At 40.5% G+C, this 20,000-nt stretch overlaps 3 protein-coding genes and 1 pseudogene across 3 annotated transcripts in view; 1 reads left to right on the forward strand and 3 right to left on the reverse strand.

Annotated features, from left to right (window-relative positions):
• Positions 1–647, reverse strand: part of LOC148724192 (uncharacterized) — a 1,977-nt pseudogene extending 1,330 nt beyond the window's left edge.
• The window catches only part of LOC111338283 (septin-6), a 10,497-nt gene extending 6,601 nt beyond the window's left edge, over positions 1–3,896 (forward strand). The window contains exons 12-14 of the mRNA XM_022944736.2: positions 977–1,226; positions 1,757–1,834; positions 2,242–3,896. Of these exons, the coding sequence (XP_022800471.2) occupies positions 977–1,226; positions 1,757–1,834; positions 2,242–2,358 (445 nt within the window). The 3' untranslated portion in view covers positions 2,359–3,896. The remainder of the gene's footprint in view (positions 1–976; positions 1,227–1,756; positions 1,835–2,241) is intronic.
• LOC111338253 (lipopolysaccharide-responsive and beige-like anchor protein) overlaps positions 3,282–20,000 on the reverse strand; it is a 47,771-nt gene continuing 31,052 nt past the window's right edge. Inside the window, exons 35-54 of the mRNA XM_022944697.2 lie at positions 14,549–14,666; positions 13,650–13,752; positions 13,431–13,546; positions 12,398–12,510; positions 11,796–11,939; positions 11,423–11,542; positions 11,210–11,263; positions 10,984–11,082; positions 9,478–9,550; positions 9,044–9,138; positions 8,694–8,783; positions 8,192–8,219; positions 7,887–8,027; positions 7,302–7,355; positions 7,070–7,225; positions 6,718–6,897; positions 6,209–6,310; positions 5,303–5,505; positions 4,848–4,999; positions 3,282–4,614 (exon numbers count right to left, since the gene is read on the reverse strand). Coding sequence (XP_022800432.2) covers positions 4,545–4,614; positions 4,848–4,999; positions 5,303–5,505; positions 6,209–6,310; positions 6,718–6,897; positions 7,070–7,225; positions 7,302–7,355; positions 7,887–8,027; positions 8,192–8,219; positions 8,694–8,783; positions 9,044–9,138; positions 9,478–9,550; positions 10,984–11,082; positions 11,210–11,263; positions 11,423–11,542; positions 11,796–11,939; positions 12,398–12,510; positions 13,431–13,546; positions 13,650–13,752; positions 14,549–14,666 — 2,211 coding nt within the window. The 3' untranslated portion in view covers positions 3,282–4,544. The remainder of the gene's footprint in view (positions 4,615–4,847; positions 5,000–5,302; positions 5,506–6,208; positions 6,311–6,717; positions 6,898–7,069; positions 7,226–7,301; positions 7,356–7,886; positions 8,028–8,191; positions 8,220–8,693; positions 8,784–9,043; positions 9,139–9,477; positions 9,551–10,983; positions 11,083–11,209; positions 11,264–11,422; positions 11,543–11,795; positions 11,940–12,397; positions 12,511–13,430; positions 13,547–13,649; positions 13,753–14,548; positions 14,667–20,000) is intronic.
• Positions 16,287–18,981, reverse strand: LOC111338269 (protein mab-21-like 2). The gene has a single exon (XM_022944718.2). It carries the CDS (start codon positions 18,503–18,505, stop codon positions 17,423–17,425), a length of 1,083 nt encoding a protein of 360 aa, XP_022800453.1. The 5' UTR covers positions 18,506–18,981; the 3' UTR covers positions 16,287–17,422.

Consider the following 20,000-nt stretch of genomic DNA (forward strand, 5'->3'; position numbering starts at 1 on the left):
GACCCAGTTAGTTACTTTCTCGTTGACATAGTCCTGCAGATAATCTCTTGAACCTATCACAGCTCCAAGATGCTTCTGCCCTTCTACTGTCACGTTAATGGCTGTATCTTTAAAGGCTTCTCTAACAAGTGCCTCCTTTTCTGGCTTTGCAATAATCCAACACTTTTTTCCGTTTGGAAAGTAGCCAGTGTCTGGACCGAATGTATTAAGACCATCCCACCATTGCTTGATTTCTGAGATAGTGCCAGCTCCACAAGCATCATCTACGAACCAGCATTGCTTTGCATCTGACATGGCCCGTAGACTTGTTATCAAGGGCTGGGTGCTGAGGGCATATATCTCTTTACCACCGGTGATAAATAACCGGGCTGAATGGCGATAGGTGTTTATGGCGTAGACTGCAATTACAGGACAAAGAACGCGGATATTGTGTAGAGCCGCTTCCCTATTGAGGGCATTAAATGCATTAGACGCATCTATCAGCAGGACCGCGTCGGTATCATCTGCTTCGAAGATTCTATGTATAGCGTGTATTGCAGCCTCGCTCCCTGATTTCTGCCCCGCGCACAATTGTAACGAGCCACTTGCCTCAACAACGTCCCTCTTGGCTATGTTCATGACGCATTTCCCGCATATTCTCCTGATCACTTCTCCAACTCCTATTTGGCCTCACAGCACCCTATCCCTTGTCTAGAGGGATGAGGCGACTCGCTAATAATGGCTCTATGGTCGAAGGATAAATAAAGATGTTATTATTATTATTATTATTTTTATTATAATTTTTAGTATTACATTGTTTGTGCCGTGTGCTAAATGACAATCCAGATCGCGTGAATCTATTCGTTTTGCTTGGTAACAAAAAGCAATATGTTGTTGATAATGTCGTCGTCTCCGTGTCTGCCCTTCAATAAGGAAGAAGCTATTAGGATTTGTGCACTCTTCCGCTTATCATTAAACAAAGCTTCTCACTTTCCAGAACAAACATGCAGGACTTAATCGACAAGACACATACCGGGCACTACGAGTTGTACCGCAGAAACAAGTTGGAAACCATGGGTTTCAGTGATGGTGATGGCGACCAACAACCTCACAGTCTACAGGAGACATACGAGCTCAGGAGGCGGGAGTACGTAAAGGACATACAAAACAGAGAGGAAAAAATGAGACAGAGCTTTGTCGACAAGGTCAAAGAGAAAGAGGCTGAGTTAAAACAAGCCGAACAAGAGGTATGTGGTGCCGATGACGGTTGAGTACCATAAACATCGTGTTAACCTCTTTTTTTAAATCTAAACTAATTGGTTTTATTGACTGAGTGGATAATGTGAATCGGCCGCCATAAAGGGTTTCAATTTAAAGCTGACGTTTCGAGCTTAGCCCTTCTTCAGAGCGAATGAAATATTATTCCTAAGACTTCAACAGTGGCCGTGTGTTTAATCCAAACTGCTGTTGGCAACTTAGAAATTAAATAACATTGATGTGGTACTACAAATACTAAAGACCATGTAAAGACGATTTTTATTATAAGCAACATGGGCAACCATGTTGACACACGCCGGCTTCAGACGTTTCTCTAGGGTATTGCTTATCTACACTGTGTATCTACGCATGCACTGTTTTGCAATCCAGTTAACCCAAATCACTACAGTACACAGTTCTTTAATACCTGTAGTTCATCGGATACATTGCCTTTTTTATTTTTATTTTTTTATTTTTTTCTTACGTTGCGACTGTGTGGGTGAACTTGGAAAACATTTAGCTCCATGCTAAGTTTGAGCATCTTAAGAAGACACAAGTAGACGAAAAGAAGAAGCTGGAGGAAAAACGAAGGCTGCTGGTAAGGGAGAACAAAAAAAGGAAATATTCGTCATTCGTAATGTAACGGAACACCTGCCGTTGGTGTCATTATGTGTTACGGTGAAAAACTTAAAAAAAGATGTGGTATCCCTCTGCACCCATAGATGTATGGTACTCCTTTGGTGGAAAATACAACTCCTAAAGTTTTAACCTCACTTTTCTCTCTCTCTTGGTCCATCTACTGAGTACAACGCGTCTGAAACTTAACTGTGGGTCAGTATAAACGAGATATTATCGCAAAAAATAGGCATTTAAAACAATAATTGCCTGTGAGAAATTTCACCCAAAACGAAAATCATACTAGTGCGAGAACATAGGGTTTGTTTTTTTATTTGTTTCCATTCACGGGCTCTGACTAATGACTAAATGTTGTGTTACCTTTTCCAGGACGAGGAGATAAATCTTTTTAACAAGAAAAAGGCCGCTGCCCAAGCTGCACAGGCTCAAGCGCAACAAGCCACCGCTCAAGTTGCAAAGGAACAAATGAAAGGAAAGAAGAAATGAAGCGCCAAACATGCGTCAGTAGAATGTTAACGAATTATTGATCATTGTAAAGTTTGTAACTCCAGTGAAATGATAACTTACATTAGATATATACTAAATGTCACGCCATGTAAGCTACATAACTCTCCAAACGTAATTTTGCAACTGTGCAATTTACTGGGGGCCTGGGCATCAGTAAACCTGTTGAATTTTTTCACCGCGTATTAGGCTCCAGTTCCTCCTCGGGTACTGAGTCATGAAATAGTAGATGAAAAAAAGTAAAGTAGAGGGCTCCTGGGGCGAAAGTAATAATTAATCCATAACTCCCAAGATCTCTTTCATAACTTTCCTTTTCTGCTTGTTTTAGAATTTCTTGCAAATCAGCGAAAATGATTAGGTGTTACATCATGAAAACGCCATATGGCTGCTACGTTTCCGTAATATAAAGAGTTAGCCAAGCCTAAAAGCGGAGCTCCCAAGTTCGTAATATTAATAACATAAAAGATGTGCATTTGCCAAGACTTGCCTGAGACACCCCTTCCTTCGTTTTGATAGTCTCCCCTACCCTACCCGTGCAATCTGAAGGCACGTACGTACATACGTACGGGACTCTCTAATAGCGTTATCGTTCACTGTTTGCTGGATTATGTGTTGATGTTGAAAGGAGAAGGTATGTTACTCGCTTTAGCGAGACTGGGTTTGCCCTTCACACACAGACATCGGTATGCATGTTCTCCATACTGTTCTCTATTCATTTCATAAGGTGCTGACAAGGAGAATTTGTTTAAAGTAACATTCAAGAGCTTCTTTGATTGGCGATCATTTCCTTTACTCTCCTGAGCTTATTGTTTGATTCAGGGGTGATATTGTAAGGAGAAATTAGATGCCAGTCACTCCTCAGGGGTAAAAGGGTGAATACACCAAGAACAAAATAAGTACCAAGATCAACTTCAAAGTCAAATATTTCGTCATCCTAATTTCACTTCACATTTTCATTATGATAGTTTCCTGTTGCACTCTTACTTTTTTAAAAAAAATTACCATTTCTTCCTTTATATCTGGACCGTTTTTGATCATCGTTAACTACAATATCCCATAGTTTTAATCAAGACTGGGGTCTTGTCAATTAATTAACAAAAACAGCATCAATTGGCATCAATTTCTAAGATCCTTAAAATTTAACTGCATAACGTAATTGGAATGCTGATTTTAAACATTTAAGCAAAAATTACATTCTTTGAACTTGGAACTCTAAAACTTGACGGCAACCAGTTTTATCATCATACTCGCTGGAAGTATGCAATAAATATATTATTCACCATTTAGGTCTCCAAATACCCTACGGAACATGTATGGAACTGACGAAGAGAACTTCGAGGCCGAAATCTGGGCCCTTATTTCAGTAATAATATTCATCGCTGGGTTATTCTTTCACTTGTTCTTGTTAAGCATTGTTATAGACGTCTGGGTAAAGAGTAACTAACCATATAACAGCTAGAAATATAACAGTAATAAATGATTTTGTTTGAAGTTATTAATAAATTGGCACAAGGCCCTTATGAATTGTCTGAGTAGTTTTTCTTTGAAAGAAACCCATTCAAATGTCTTAAAGAACGGTTTGACCATGTACGACTAGTAGCCAGGCGTTTGGAATGGTCAACACTGATTGGCCGAGATCGTCCAACTCTGAGCTTATAGCTCTACTTGATTTGTTCTGATGTACATATCCCAGCCATGCTTCAGAAAACGGCGCTTAAACTTATAACAGGTCATTAACGAGTTCCAAAAATCCTAACACTTCGTATTAGGCCCAGTGTAAGACATTTCTGGTAAAAGAAGAAACGTGTTCGTTCGAGAATACAAAATCCACCTTCATATCAAGGCCTTCACACTTGCCCTTAATTTTACAGGAGGCTTTTGGCATCTTGGAACTGACCCATTCCAAATGAACAACCAGCTATTTGAAATTTCATAGAACTACAATCATCTCATTCATTCACTCAAAATCAAATGTACGAACTCGCCCACAGTTTGTGATTCAAATATCATTATCTAAATTTTGAAGATGCTTGTCCATGAGGACACAGTTAAACCATTCACAACAAAAGCTCGTCGTCGCAGCCTCGTATCACAAACCACGACATTGTTCATTGAAATCCATGGTTAAAACTCCTTTCTTTTTTGTAAGGGTGAAAGTGAGATTGTTGTCATAGACGGCCTGGGAAATTCACGGCAATGGCCAAGATACTGCCCGAAGCCAGTCCGGCAACCAAACACCTAAGAACAAGAAACGAAAGATTACTACTCGAAATGTTAAATATTTAAAATATCGTAATCACTAAGAATTTTTTCATCCCCATGGTAATAGTCATGGTAGCGAGGGGGGGAGGATCCATAGACGGGTAGGGTACACGATAGAGAAAGAACGTAGAGCAGCTCGGTGAACAATCAAAAGCTCGTAACGATAATTTTCTTTCTCAAATAAAAAGCCTACTCAGCGTGTGACGTACCTCTGGTCAGTGGAGATGGCAAGAGCCCTGATGCTGCCGTCGCAAGGTGGATAGGTGTGCAGAAGGCACAAGTCGTGAGTTCGCCACAACCTCAAATATCGGCTGAATCCACCGCTCACAAAGAAATTGCCGTCTTTATTGAGGGCCAGTGCCTTTGGTTTAATAAAAAAGGAAAACATTAATAGATCAACGACTTCCTTCTTAGGAAACGTGATTGGTTGGATGAAAGTTAGGAGAACTTGGAAGGAATACACCCCCTGGGTATTACTAACTTATCAAGAGTCCAGCGAAAGATTAACTCATTAACGATGCTTGAGAAAACGCCAAACAAAGCACATTTTTGGATTTTCAGTTAAATAAGCAAAAGGCCTTGAACAAATGACACCGTGTACGAAACAATAAGTTACAGCGACCATTTCCCCCACTAGTGCTGCAGGTTAACTGAAATAACATACCAGCATCTGATCATCTAGTTTTTTGTCGCTTAGCAAGCGACCGTTGATAGTAAATACCGCCAGATGACCTGTACCGTCTGTGTAGTTCACTACCACCAAACCATCGCGGCTCAGTTTCAACAGCCTCGGTCTGACGCAATCCCCAGGCCCTCGCAGCGTTCTCAAGAGATTTCCTGCCGTGGTGTGCAAAAGACAAGGCCCCTCTGTCAGGGAAAGAGATACAAAAAAATTAGCACTCTTGGTGACCCTTGATTATTCGACGATATTCACCTCGCCTTCGGCGAAAAATTGTTTTAGTATAATTTCAGAGCTGAACAAAGGGAAATTTATTTTAGTAACATTCATTAACATTTTATTTTAACATTTTATATAAACCACGTGGAGCGGTTTAGATAGCGTCATATAAGGAACCGCTCGACCAATCAGATTGCTGGAAACTCTTTGTTCAGCTCTGAAATTAAAACTAAAACCAAATATTGGAAGTCATGAGGATGAGGAACTGATCACCTGCTTAAGAATTTATTGATTGCTTAAAAAAATTCTCCTTATGAGAACCATGGAATTAAGTCAAGAACAGAGTGGAGAAAATGCATAAGGATGTCAGAGGGTGAAGGCGCTTCTTCAACCATCATAATAATTTCGATATATCAACAAAGTTAAAATGGTAAATTGGCCACCGTAACGGTTACAAAAGCTGACGTTTCGAGCGTTAGCCCTTCATTCGCTCCGACGAAGGGCTAACGCTCGAAACGTCAGCTTTTGTAATCGTTACGGTGGCCAATTTATCATTTCAACTTTGTTGATATATCCAAATTATTTCGTTACTCCCACCGACGCAGCCCCAAACAGTTTCTTTCGAAACTATCAGCCTTTCTTCAACCATCAGCTTGCTGCTAGAAAACACACCTTGGGAACCGCTGACTACGAGTCCAAGAGAAGCATTGACATCCACACAGACCACAGGCTGTTCGTGACCTGTAAGAATAGCCAACGGGGAGGGGTTGTCTCCTGTGGACAGATAAGCAACATGTGATGTATCTAATCTAACGGAGAAAAGGCAATTCCAATGCTACAAACCAATGATCATTCGATTAGTACCCGGCATATGTCATCCTGAGTCCTCAATAATTCTTCCCATGAACATATTTTAATATTTTCTAGGGCAACCCCAACAAATCTCCTTTTTTTGCCATATCCCATATCTTTTTTTTTTCCGAAGTCGGCACATCCAAACGCCAAGACCGAAAGCCTTTCTTCTAAATCAATAACTGGCTTCTAAATTTCGACTTTCTCTACCTAAAGCTACAAATAAAAGAGGTGCTTGGCACTTATGGGAACTTCAGATTTGTGACATTAGTAAATCACACAGTAATCGATCTTGAAACGAAACAGAGTATTTCAAAGCTAGCACCCACCTTCCTCGCGGTCCGTTGCTGCTACTCTCTGCAATTTTTCACTCCACCGCCAAACTAATACTGTAGCATCACGTGACCCCGATACAACGAGTGCGTCTCCACCAATCAGCCCCACGTGACGTGAGTAGGCCAAGCACGTGACCACATCCCAATGACCAAACACACACTGCGTTAATTTTCCTGTGGAATGAAGACACAAGATGTATGTAGAGAAAATCCCAAGATACATGCAGCTGTAATTTTACAGTTATCTCGATGCCGCGAGCATTTAACAGGGAAAGAATATAAGGCACCCTCACACTTATTTCAATTGCATGAGTTATATTTAGTCTGGAAAGAAACCAAAACGTACCACCATCCGCTGAGAAACACTTAAAGCTGTTATCCCAATAGCCGCAAGCCATGATATATTTGTTGTCAGCAGTCACCACGAAGCAGCAGGCGCACGGTGTGACAGACTGGTCCAAGGGTTCACCGAGTTGACGCTTCTGCCGTCCAGCGGATGTTGCTGTAAAAGTAAAGCACAATGTCAAGTTTCAGGGGAACAGATCAGGCAAAATGGGAGACAGAGTTTGATTACCCACCTAACATAGGATCTTGCTCAACTTGTACTCCTCGAAGACTTCGCTTTGGGTCTGCTAAAGAAAAACAAACAAACAAGGTTATCTTGGACCACTTTCAAAACATTTATAGTTTCTTATTGCAATTTGGTGATCAGCTTCAGTATTTCACAACTGAACTCTTCCTAGTTGCAGCTTTTCATGATTCATTTACGACAAAAATAAAATGTCATAAGCAAACACTACAAACCCATTGCATATCGATTATCTCTTTTTTGCCCGGCAGTGCTCAACAATAACGAGCAAAGCTGCAAAACTAAAGGACCAAAATCAATTTCATGCCATAACAGGGGGAAGGAAGGTACTCACATACTGCCTCTCCAAACACAGCGATCCAGGAATAGCGAAATGCTCCTTTTCACTTCCAGCTAGAGATACTGAGATAGCTTCGATGACTATGCGAGTAAGTCTCGTTGCGCAATGACAATTTTGCTCTACTCGTTCGAGTATCATTGTTAAGTCAATTGTAGCTGCTCAGGGGAAAATTTTAATTTCCGTGAGGCTAGGCAATAAGGAATTATCAGCTTTCCACTCTTCCCTGGCCCTTACCTGATGTAATCCACTTGTTGACCGAGAAGCACTGGTTACAACTAATTGTCACGACAGCAGGGGAGGGGACAGAGGAGTCGGTGTTGGCAGCTACATGAGTCACAGGGACATCAGACGTAACTTTGAAGGTTAAATATATACCTGTGTGAAAAAAAAAAAAACCAACGAATTAAATCATTACTCATGACGTAGTTTTGTTTCAAGCCTTAGAAAGTCACAGGAGGAATACAACTTTCGGCGCATCGCCATTGCAACAAAGAGAGTCCAGTTCCATAGTCGAAAGCTACAAAGATGTGCACACGTACTTTTAAAGGGCTCCTCTTCTTCCGTAATCTGACAAAAATAGACACAAAAAGTTATTAGAATCCACTTCAATTAATTTAAAACCCCACAATTAATCAATCCCACGCATCTAATTCCAAATCAAACCGGAAAAATTACGAACAGCAAACTGGCTCATGCTATTCTCTCAAATAAGATGGATTTCATTTCCTTCAGTCATTTCCTTCAGTCATTTCATTCTAACAGGTAAATTTCTACATTTGAAACTTAAAAGATTAAGCTGTTCACTTGACAACACTTCTAACGACACGCAAAAATCTAGGCACAATTTTCGCGCGATTTTTACATTTCTTCACTGGTAGATTTCAAACACAAAGCGCCCGAGCAGTAGAGAAAATCCACTTGTTGCTCACAAAACGAAAACAAAAGAAAAAAAAGGGTTTGGTGAAAGATTCTCAGAAACAACTTAAAGAATAAGATAAGGTTGTCAAAAAAAAAATTAAATTAAATTAAATATTTATATACCGGAGTTTCTGGCGGAATCCGTGGAACATGTGGTTCATGTAACAACTGAGATGGCGTTTGACCAAAACTTTTGATCTGTTGCTCCACGGCCTACAAATATTACCAACAGTCACGGTTACAGAATACAAGAAAGGTATCCTTACATTCCAAAATGAACCCCAATGTCGGGTGTGTCAACAATCTAATAGCATGTGGTAAAAGTAGGGAAGTGTTAACATGTAGCCCTGCCGATTTCTTCATGAGACCAGAGCAATCTGAAGGCGGGATTTACTGAAAACTAACTCCAGTTGTAAAAAGGAAGTCTTCTAGTGAGACAACTCACTAAATAAAAACAGTGAAACAGCGCTAACCTCTCTCATGACAGGATCAGCAATGGAGTCCAGATCTACATTGCCCTCGTAAGTGAGGTGAAAAAATACATTGGTGGCCTTTTCTGCCTCAGGACCTATCGAAAAAAAGGAAAAGTTACTCGCTGATTGAAAGAAGAGCAATTTTAAGAGGTCTTGAGAAAGAAAACATGTAATCCACGTCAGGCGCGGGAAACTTTCAGTACGCGTCAAGTACGAGAAAATATGAAACTGAAGCAAATTGCATGTGAATGTGTGGGAACCTTACAGCAACTAGGAACTTATACCAATCATCTACCACTAACGCGTAGGAAAGATAGCGGCTTTGATAGGTTCGATAAAGAGCCGCTATTTGGCCCGCGATCGGGCTCACAACAGCAAGGTTAATCGAAGCTAATGGTGCTGCTGCTTTGTTGCTTTTTTTGCCTTTACTTTACCTTTCTGTTTAAATCCAAATATTAAGTCCACCCATTCATGTAGATGAGCAGACACATATCTCGATTCCAGGGCCTGAAAGAAATAAAAGAAATTACATTACCGCCTCCCAATTAGCTCAATTGGTTAGACCGCTGGACTGTTGTGCGGGAGGTCGAGGTTGAGGGTTTGAGCCCCGGCCGGACCAACACTCAAGGTCTTAAAATAACTGAGGAGAATGCGCTACCTTTCTATGATATCAAGAAATGGATAGACATTCTAGTCTTCTCGGATAAGGACGAATAAACCGTAGGTCCCGTATCCTGCATCTAATAATTAGTTAATTTGGTTAGGCAGGGGACGTTAAAGAACCCACTCACGATATTACTGTGATGTGGTCTGGCCTGTTTACTTAGAATAAAGGCTGATAGTTTCGAAAGAAACTGTTTGGGGCTGCGTCGGTGTGGGTAACGAAATAACTTGGATATATCAACAAAGTTGAAGTGGTAAATTGGCCACCGTAACGATTACAAAAGCTGACGTTTCGAGCGTTAGCCCTTCGTCGGAGCGAATAGAGGAATTGTGGGTTGTGTGTGCTTTTAAAGGCAGAAAATGGAGCTACGTTATTGGTGGAAACATGGCAACGAGAAAAACAAGAATAAATTAATGGAATGAAAAGCGTTCGTTGATCCCTGTGGGATTTAGACTACCGGTTTGAAAGATGAGCTTTTGTTCAAGATTTTTACGGCTTTCCGTGCTACCTAAGCGTAAGGAAAGACCGCAGATTGCCATATGTTGCTTAGAATGATTAGGTAAATTAAAATGTCTAGCGACTGGTTTCGATGTGTCCTTGTCATTCCTTTCCACGTCTCGAAGGTGTTCTCGGAATCGGTCACCTAGTCTTCTGCCTGTTTCGCCGATGTATATCTTTTGCAATAAGTGGAAGTTATGCAATAGATTACATTGGCGGAGGTGCACGTGAAGTGATCGGTGATCTTAATGGATCTTTTAGGTCCCGATATTTTATCAGTGTTGTGAATGAAAGGACACGTTTTGCATCGTGCACGAGCGCATTTAAAAGTGCCTGGCTGTTCATTAGTCTGTTTACTGAGAATTGAGGGGGGGGGGGGGGGGAGGAGGGAAAGGGGACATCTTCAAATAAGTTTCCTTCGATTGTTTGTAAACTGCTGATGCAGTCCGGCCAAAGTCCCCCGAAAAGTGTTGTGATGCGCATTTGATCATATCCACATGTTAATTTGCGCAATTATTATTAATTATTATTATTATTATTATTATTATTATTATTATTATTATTATTATTATTATTATTAAAGGACATTCGGCCGGCTTTTCTTTGAACCTGAAAGAAGCGAAACAAACTTCAGAATCGTGTCATAAATTGCTGAATGAAGGTGATTAATCCCACTGCTGGACTTCAACCGCCCAATCGCTGGTCAGACGTCACTTACTGCGACGCCAACAGAATTCACAAGTATCACTGCATATAACAACCACAGGAGAGCACTTACAGCTCTGTGTAACATAACAAATTCCTCAGGACTTGACGCCCATTTGGGAAGCTCCACATCGTCAATGACCAATCCATCATCATCAATACCAAACGTGAACTGAAAAACAAAGGCAAGTTAAGTATTAGCAAACGGGCTTTGTATCCAAAACCTTACTTTACAAGTAGCTAGTGTTTGAAGATTGACGGGGAAATCTGCCTTCGCATTAAAACAGATTGGCTCTTACATTATTTGAGTTCAAAAACATCTCCGGGAGATAGTACAGCTCTGGAATGAGCTCCTGCAAAAAAAAAAAAAAAAATACAAGAGAACCTCAATACAAAACATAAAAGACCAGAAACATCATGCGTAATATTGTTTACATGTCGCATAGTTTGGTATTCGCATGCGCACACTCATCACTGCCAGCAGACAAAATAATGAATGGTTTCGCACCCACCTTGACATCAGATGTGTCCCTTTGGCAATTTTTCCAAGAACGTATAATGGAACAGAAAGTCCTTCCAGGGTGATCAAATTTTCCTCCTTGGAGGTTCAGGAACTGTGTCGCGAACGGCTCCTGTTAATAGAGAAATCAAAAGACCGTGAATGCAAAGTTACGGTCGCCAGCCTTCTTTTGAGCGCCTTCTGTAATGAAATTTCGAGACTCGGCACCCCGTGTTTCAGACACAAAAACCTTCAAGCATCTTGCGATTCTTTTGTGAACACAGCTTTAAAAAAGCACCAGTAAAATGTATTTTGCATCGCTTGAAAAGACACAACACGTAAGACCACTTATGTTCTAGTCGAGTAAATACGGCAAATCAATTTACCACACGAATCATCCAAGCCAGTGTGAACCCGGATGTAGAATAGTGCGTTCCATAGTGAAACGGAGGGATGTCGTCATTCTCATCCCATGATGCATAGCGCTCCAGGAACTGCGCATGTCTTGTTGGGTTAAGAACACCGATAGGCTACGAACAGAAGAGCACAAAATAATATTTTGTTTTTGTCAATCTGGCGATGAATATCTATGGAAAATCACACTTCATAAATAGGAAGTATTTGAGAAAAGCTGGAAAAATTTACAATCAAGGCCATCGCTCTCAAGTTCGCACTAAAACATACGAAAAAACTGCGTTAATAAGAGTATTTTTAATCATGACAATTCGAAGTTGTTCATCGTTATGGGAAAAAGAAAGGCTAAGGGCCACCCACACCGTTCTTCAATCCGCGGTCTCGAGCAGAGGAATGTAATTTCGCCCACAATGATTTACAAATCTAACAGCCACACAAATGTACCTCATCTCGGACCCAGAACAAGAGTTTGGAACGTCGTTAATTGTGGAAAGGGGAGAAAGTTGCAGATACCGGTGCACTATGACCTCCGCACGCGAAGGAAATGGCGAATATCCTTTGTTGAGCACCTTACCTTGGACAGGTCCCTATAGTTGTTAGAATCAGTCAGGTCCAATGTGTCTGACTCGTAATTGGTCAAAACCCACGGAAACACTGGGTACTGATTGAGATCACAAAAGCTTCGACCTGCCATTACAAGGGTAAGAAAGAATACTTGAATAAATAAGTTATGTCCTAAAAATAATTCTTCACCCCTATAGAAATAGCCTTGAACAGACAAGCCCCCGCCGAGAAAAAACAGTCGATGACCCAGCTCAAACAGGGCCCATTTAATGTTTTAATAGGCTGCATATGACGTTAGGAGGCGGCGTGGCCGAGTGGTTAGGGTGCTGAACTTGTAATCTGGTGGCCCGGGTTCAAGTCCTCCACCCTGCCACTCACTGAATTTGTTCTCGGTTGCCCCGAATTCAACTCCGTGACTTCGCTCTGTGAATAGCCCACTGGTCTGCCTCCCGCCAGTGGGGATTTTTAAGCACTTAGTTAGTTCACATTGTGGCTGAAAGGCCCTAAGGGGGAGCTTCAATTTACGTATTTATTTATTTATTTATTTATACATTTATTTGTTATGCGCGGAAACTCAAAACCGTGACATTCAACCAGAGAAGTTGTGAAAATACACGTATCAGCTCTTAAATAATCCAAGCCGGAAGCTTAATGATCGAAATAAACAGCTCCGGTAACATTACTGAATTTTTGTTCGCATAAAATCAAATACCAAAAATAAAGCAAAAATTAACGAGATTTCAGAAGTGACAAGTCCAAAAGAGGGGTTCTCATCGACTATTTCCCCTAACGCATTGGAGAGTGGTGTGGTGGATTTTGTGGACGGAAAATCAGAACACTTGGAACGAAAGCGAGAACCAACAACAAATCTTATTTACATGAGATTAGAACCCAAATCACAGCATTGAAAGGCGAGAACTATTACCAATATACTGGCACCTCTGTTCTAATAGAGGGGCTTATTCATGCAACTCACCCGGCAAAGGAGAGGAAATTTTTTAGACTTAAACACGAATAAGATTACTGATTTACGATATGATTACCTGCAATGGTATTGAGAAACATAAGATACTGAAAATTCGACACTTCCCCTTTCTGCCAGCGCAGTGTCATGGTGGATTTCTGGAAAAGTTGGCGGGGAGAATATAATGATGCTGCCCTACAAACAGAAAAAAAAAAAAAAAAAAGAAATCACGTAAACTTTAAACAAAGAAGCAGAACCAGCAGAAGTGCTCTTGCTGAAGGCTAAAATACTAGCGTACCTGGTTTGAGGTATTCCATAATATGTTCCGACTCCCACAGGTGGAAGAGCGCGAATCACTTTTCTCACAGTCTGCTGGTCGGTGAATTTAAACACCGCGGACGCTATCAAAAAGGTAAAAGGACAAGAAAAAAGGTTAGAAAGAAAGCCAAACATTTCAAATAGAACTGGCGTCTACAGGGACAACGTTATCGTGTCAGAAAATAGAGAAAAATTCCATTCTGATACAGGAATCACAATAAAAAAACTTGTAATTTGATGAAAAGGACGCAAGCGATCAATTCCGTCTAAACTCTTTATAATCTTCGCATGCTTTGGTCCTAAGGCACTGACCTGCGCAGTTGACTTTAGCGGGAACCATTGTTCGTTTACAAAAATGGCAGTTGACTTTAGCTGGAATCATTGTTCGTTTACTAAATTGTGATTGGTTCATTTTGTTTTTAAGTGACCCCGATAACAGAGGGGCACAACACGCGAAGTCTCACGATCCTAATGGCCCACCGCTGACCGGAGTTTGTCTCGGTCTCTACAACATGAAAGCAGCTTCCTCTTGGACGGGATGCTACCCCATCAGAGCTAAACCCCTTCATCGCCCACCCCCAGTGCATTACGTCTAACTTTCTAACAGTCTGTTGGTAATGATTTAGATTTCTGGTTGAGATAGGCACTGTGATTGAAGCGTGTTTAGCCGAAGAACAGACCCCCGCTACCCCGGCCAGGGATTGACCCTCGGATCCGAAGGTCGATCCGAGGATCGATCGGATCCGAGGTCGGATCCGAGGATCGATCCAATGACCAGCGTATCAACCATAAGGCCACAGCTACTTCCTCAATCAAATGCTTTTGAGCTCCAAATTTTTTAAAACTATGACCGTGCACAAACACAATAACAAAGCTTACTTCCAGTTGATGTATAAACTTCGACCGCGCAGTTCTGCAAAAGATATCTTCGTGAAAATACGGCTTTAATCACATCCAAAGGCCATTTACCATGAAGACAGTCCATATACATGAGGACCTGGAGACAAAGAGCATTCATTACATCAGTTGGAGGCCTTGCAATGTAAGATCATTTGTAACAAAGTCGCAGTAAGAGCATCTTTAACGGTTACTGCTGTACATACGTTTATGGAGTTTTTTTTGTCTGAGTCTTACATTCATTGTTTTAGAGCCCTCGAAAAAGCAATGTACTGACAAAATTGTGAATGATTTCAAGTTCATTTTAACGAATTTGGAAAGACCTCAAGATCGTCCAGTCCGATCCATGTTTTGAAAACCCCAGTTTATTTACTACACGTTGCCACATCGGTATCTATTTTCTCCAAACCCTCCCTATACATTTCCTTTCGTGCTGACAAGGTGAATTCGTTCAACAATCAAAGCTTCTTAAGTGGGTGATCATTTCCTTTATTCTCTTGATCTTAATGAACGGTTCAATAGTATGACTGTATGGAGAATTTAGATACTAATCTCTCTCAAGGTTTAAGGGTGAACCATTCCAATCCCAAACTAATATTCTATGAATTCCCTCTTGCTGAAGATAATTTTAATCGTCTTAGAAAAAAAAAATAAAAGAAAAAAAGCAACCAAAAAAAAAATCGAGATGCTGCCACCTAACGCTTAGAAGGTTCCTCGCAGACAATTTCACTCAGTTTGAGCTTCGCAGAGTCAATATTTACACGCGCCAAGGTCTTTTTCCTGTGAATTCCGATGCTTTATTTGCCACATTTCTTCAACTGGCGTATATTTGCATTTTTTAGCCCTGCCTTTTAATTGACCAAAAATTTCTCAGTGACTTCAGCTTTGAAACTAAATCAATGTTTTCGTTGGAAAAAAAACGATTCAAAATTTTCATCGTATTAACGTAGGTCTAATCGTCTTTTCTTTGGATAATTTAGTTGTAAAATATTTTACATCAAGAAAAACAGTCCAAAATTATCTTATTCAGCAACTAGGCCAAGAGCAGTGTCAAAAACTATTGAGATATTTATGACCAAGAAAGGGCACCAAGAAAAGGTTAAAGGAGCACTCTTATGAAACTTCCCAGTAATTTGGGACCCCAAAAAATCCAAGTATTTTTACATAAAACTTTGAAATGTTCACTAGTTAATCGTCTCTGAATTTTTTTTCCGAATTGTCACACGGAAAGATTGTCAAATTCGCGATTTTCTTTGAGCCGCTATTAGTTTACGTAATCAATTGCCAGACTCAAGAAGACTGGGGCGAGTTTTGAGCGTGACGTAGATTACTCATTTGACGCGCCGTGCTCGTGGCTAATTTTCAAAAACAGTATTTTGATCGTATATATTGCTTTTATATCACTAAGACTATTTCACTAAATTTCAAGAGGTTTCCCTATAAATATAAAATGACGCCAACAGTGTTTTGAGTAATTACGTCACAATGGGAGTGACCGCTGACCGAAGATAAGTTGGCCGTGATTTCAAAAATTAATGGAGGGACGGTTTTCAAATCGTAATTTCTCGCCCTAGAATTGACTTTTAACTAAAATTATTATTGAAAAGGCTTTATTAATCGCTAAAAATTCATATTATAATGAAATAACTGAGCTTTTCGGGTTTTCAAATTATAGGGAGGTTTCATAAGACTGCTCCTTTAAAGATAAATTACTAAATAGTGACCTTGACTAAACACAATGGAGTTTTAATTCTATCGAATCTCAATATCTTAGAGCGTCAACACTTTATTTCATATCTTTGCATATTTGCGCGTGTATTTGTCGCACAAAAACTCCTTTTCCGAAGACAAATTTTAGAGCATTTTTATGATATTTTCCTCACCAGTAACATTACTACCCAACGCCTGTTTATCACCTGGTTTTTAAACACGAGGCTAGCAAATGACATACGATTTTTGCAGGTTACTGTCTCACACGCCAGTCGGCTACAATGTCTTGTTATATTTTTAACAGCATAACGGAGTTTCTACACAGTAGCACTTCACTGCAAGTATATTTTCAATCTAAATTTAGCCTACTCCAACTAAACTTTCTCAAAATAAACCTATTTCATTGTTCCTTAAGGTCAGACAGACTAAATATAAGTACAAAGTGGTTTTGTTGAGATTTAAGTGCAGGCGAAAGGAACAATATATTATTGTTCAACCTAAAACTAACTTCAAGGAGATTTTACGACAAGTGGTATTCGCTTGTAACTTATCACTACTTTCAAAAAATTGACATAGAAAGAAAAACTAGAAAATTAACCATTTTCTGTCCAGTCTTATTTCAAGATTCAGTGGTAAAGCCATATGCTACATAAAGGTGTCCTTTATTATGTAAGTGAAGCACTCAAGTTCCTTGTTTTCATTGTGAAAAAAAAATGGTGGTTAACCTTGTCCTAAAGCTAGAGAGCATAAAAAGTTATATATTCACAATTTCGAAAATATATTCTTCAATACCAAATATTCTTCACATTGTGGTATAATTTTATCCATGATTTAAGATTCTACATTTTCCCTTTGTTTCAAACTTGTTGTCCCACACAACCAAACTCCCCAACGAAGGAAGATACAATTTATACAAAAAGGGACATACTGAATCTCGACAGACACAAATCTCAACACCTGCGTTTTAGAGCCTTTGGGCAACCATGAAATGCTCATTTTTTTTAATCAAAAAGGCATTCGCAAAATTAAGAAGACACTAAATTGAAATTAAAACAGCCCATGTCCCTCCGGAAAACAACTGACGTTTTAATAAAGTTCTATAGTTTGCATGCCTAAGAACCTTAATTTCAAGCTACTCCTGTTGTTCTATAGGATGTCAAAACTTCCAGGGTTCGTGGCGATATCTCGCGCTATATTCCAAGCCTGTTTTGCCGCAGTGTCTAAAGCCTGCTTTGGCTTACAGCCAAACAAGTCCACTCCCTTAAGGAAGAAATGAGGGCAACTTCGACACTGCAAGCAAGACACGAGCTGTAGAAGAATACCGTTGATGCGATCGATCAGCGATTCGTCGGTCCATTCCATTTCTCTGGGATGTTTCTCGCATTCATAGAGCAATAACATCACTAGGTGAACATATTCCAACGGCTTTCCGGATAAATCGAGGTGCTTGTCGTACAAAGTTTTCAACATACTAAGACACAGCCTTCGCCCGCCGTTTGCGAAGAGCATGTCCTCGGCGTCATAGAAGCACAGTAGCCAGGCATCGCCTTCAGACCCTGCGCCTTTGACACTCGGATACGGATCTCGCGCTAGCAACGAAAACCCTCGTAGTTTAATGCCGGCTATTACTGGCTGTGGAGGCCAAATAGTATCAGGATTTGGCCAACAACATCCGTTTTGCGGCCAGATAGAGCCACAACGAAACGCCGGGATCAGCTCTACGGTGTAACGCTCTAGTACTGTGAGTTTCGCTGAGAAATGATTGTCTACGTTGACACGAATTCGATTCTGAAGTTCTCCGCGCCGTATTGCCTCCGCGACTAAAGATATGAACCGCGAACGCACTTTTCTAGCGGACAAGTAGCCAGAAGCCGTTATAAACTCTGTCCAAAGAGACATGGAGCGCTTCCGCTCATCACTGAGTTTCAACATAGCACAGCCGGGCGGGCAGCCCTCATCGATAAAATTAAAAACTCCCATTTGATTCAAGTATAAATGCACTTCGAAGCTGCGGGGAGATAATGCTCTAACTCCTTGATATCTTCCATCCACAAACTTCAGAGAAGAGATGAAGCGTGGCTCGAGGCCTTCCACATGCTTCAATAACTCCTGGACCACTGAGCAAATGTTTGTTATGGTTTTATAAAGCTCGGTTTTCCGCCTGTGTACGCGGGTGTTGACAAACTTTTGTAAACTCGCACGGCGTTCAGGAAATACAAAAGCCATCATTAGTAAGCAATGAAAGCTACCACACGCGATCGGCACTCCAGAGGCGTTTTCTGTACGACGGATGCGTTTTGAGGCGACTACTTTCCAGTCTGCAGTATTAACGTGACACAGTTGGACCAATTGAAGCTGTCAGCGGCTATTAATCTCTTGAACAATAAGCAAGACCGACTCTCCACCAATAAAATACCAGGGGTCAACAATTCTAAGTAAATTATTGGCCGCGAAGGAACGTAAATGGCGACCACAGCTGTCCCTCGTGAACGCTGAACTCTGTCCCTTTCATAAACAAGCACATAAAAACAAATTCTCCGCATGCTTAGAATACGTTCTTGGAAAAATTCTGCCGGTAAAGTGTTCGCAGAGTTTTCAATTTTATCGGCTAAACCAAAGCCTTTTGCATCTCTTTGCTGTATGCCGAGTCGTTTACCTATCTTATTAAACTTTCTAAACATAGACCGCCCACCGCCTGCGTGTATTATTACTTGCAATATTGAAACTTTCGGCGACTGTTCTTTGGTTTAAAACCTTAAGCTATCTATACCGCAACTTGAGACATGTGACAAAATGAGATTGGCTAGCACATGGACAATGCACAACAAGGAACTTGCATTCCGAGAGCTACTTCATTCATTGCAAGTTAACAGCCATTTAGAATCATTTTTACACGATTTTCATTGTTTAGCACGGTTTTAATAACCGTGCATTTATTGCGTTTAAAACAATTTGTCTGCGGTGAGCGCGAAAAGCAATAACACAAGAATAAACAACGGCGACTATAAAGAGAAGCACAAGAAAATGACAGCCATATCACAGGGCAAGACGAACCAGCCAGCAGGTGAATTTATTAAAAAGAGCAAGCCGTTAATTTATGCTTTCAGAAAGTCTTTGAACTGTTTATCACAATTGGCTGTTATAACTTCATTGCTGTCGCCAAAAGCTGCGAGGTGCAATTTGGTAATGAAATCCTAATAAACATATCAACATGCCTTTAGCAGCTCGTCTCGAAAGTGTGTTCAAAAGCCGATAACAGCTGATAAATAGGTGACAAGAAGAAGAAGGCTTAAGCCTCCACAATAAACAGAGTCGCCTTTTGAATTCATTTTTAAAATATTTCTGCCTCCAGGCCAAAGGAACAGTTCATAATGTTGGAGTCAATTGCCCTTTTCCGACGTCAAATTGGCGTAATTTTCCTTCATTCAAATTTATAAATTATTGCAAGCTCTGTCAAGTCTGCGCTTCGGGGCAGCATTTGGATTAACAAAAACAGAGCATCTATTTAGCACCTTTGATGTCACAATAAATACAAGTCAGAGTAACTGCGTATAAATTTTCCTGCGAACTGACTGTTGTTTACAGTATTGTGTGTAATTTCTAGGCTTAACTTTACCCGCACTACAAACCGGGTTTTAATAAAACTACGTCACTGACACCTGTTCAGACTTGGTGAAAAGGGACACAAGTCATTTACCCGTTCGAAAAAGGCACAAAGCATCGA

This window comes from Stylophora pistillata, chromosome 9 (genome assembly GCF_964205215.1).
Source record: "Stylophora pistillata chromosome 9, jaStyPist1.2, whole genome shotgun sequence".
Classification (NCBI taxonomy): Eukaryota; Metazoa; Cnidaria; class Anthozoa; order Scleractinia; family Pocilloporidae; genus Stylophora; species Stylophora pistillata.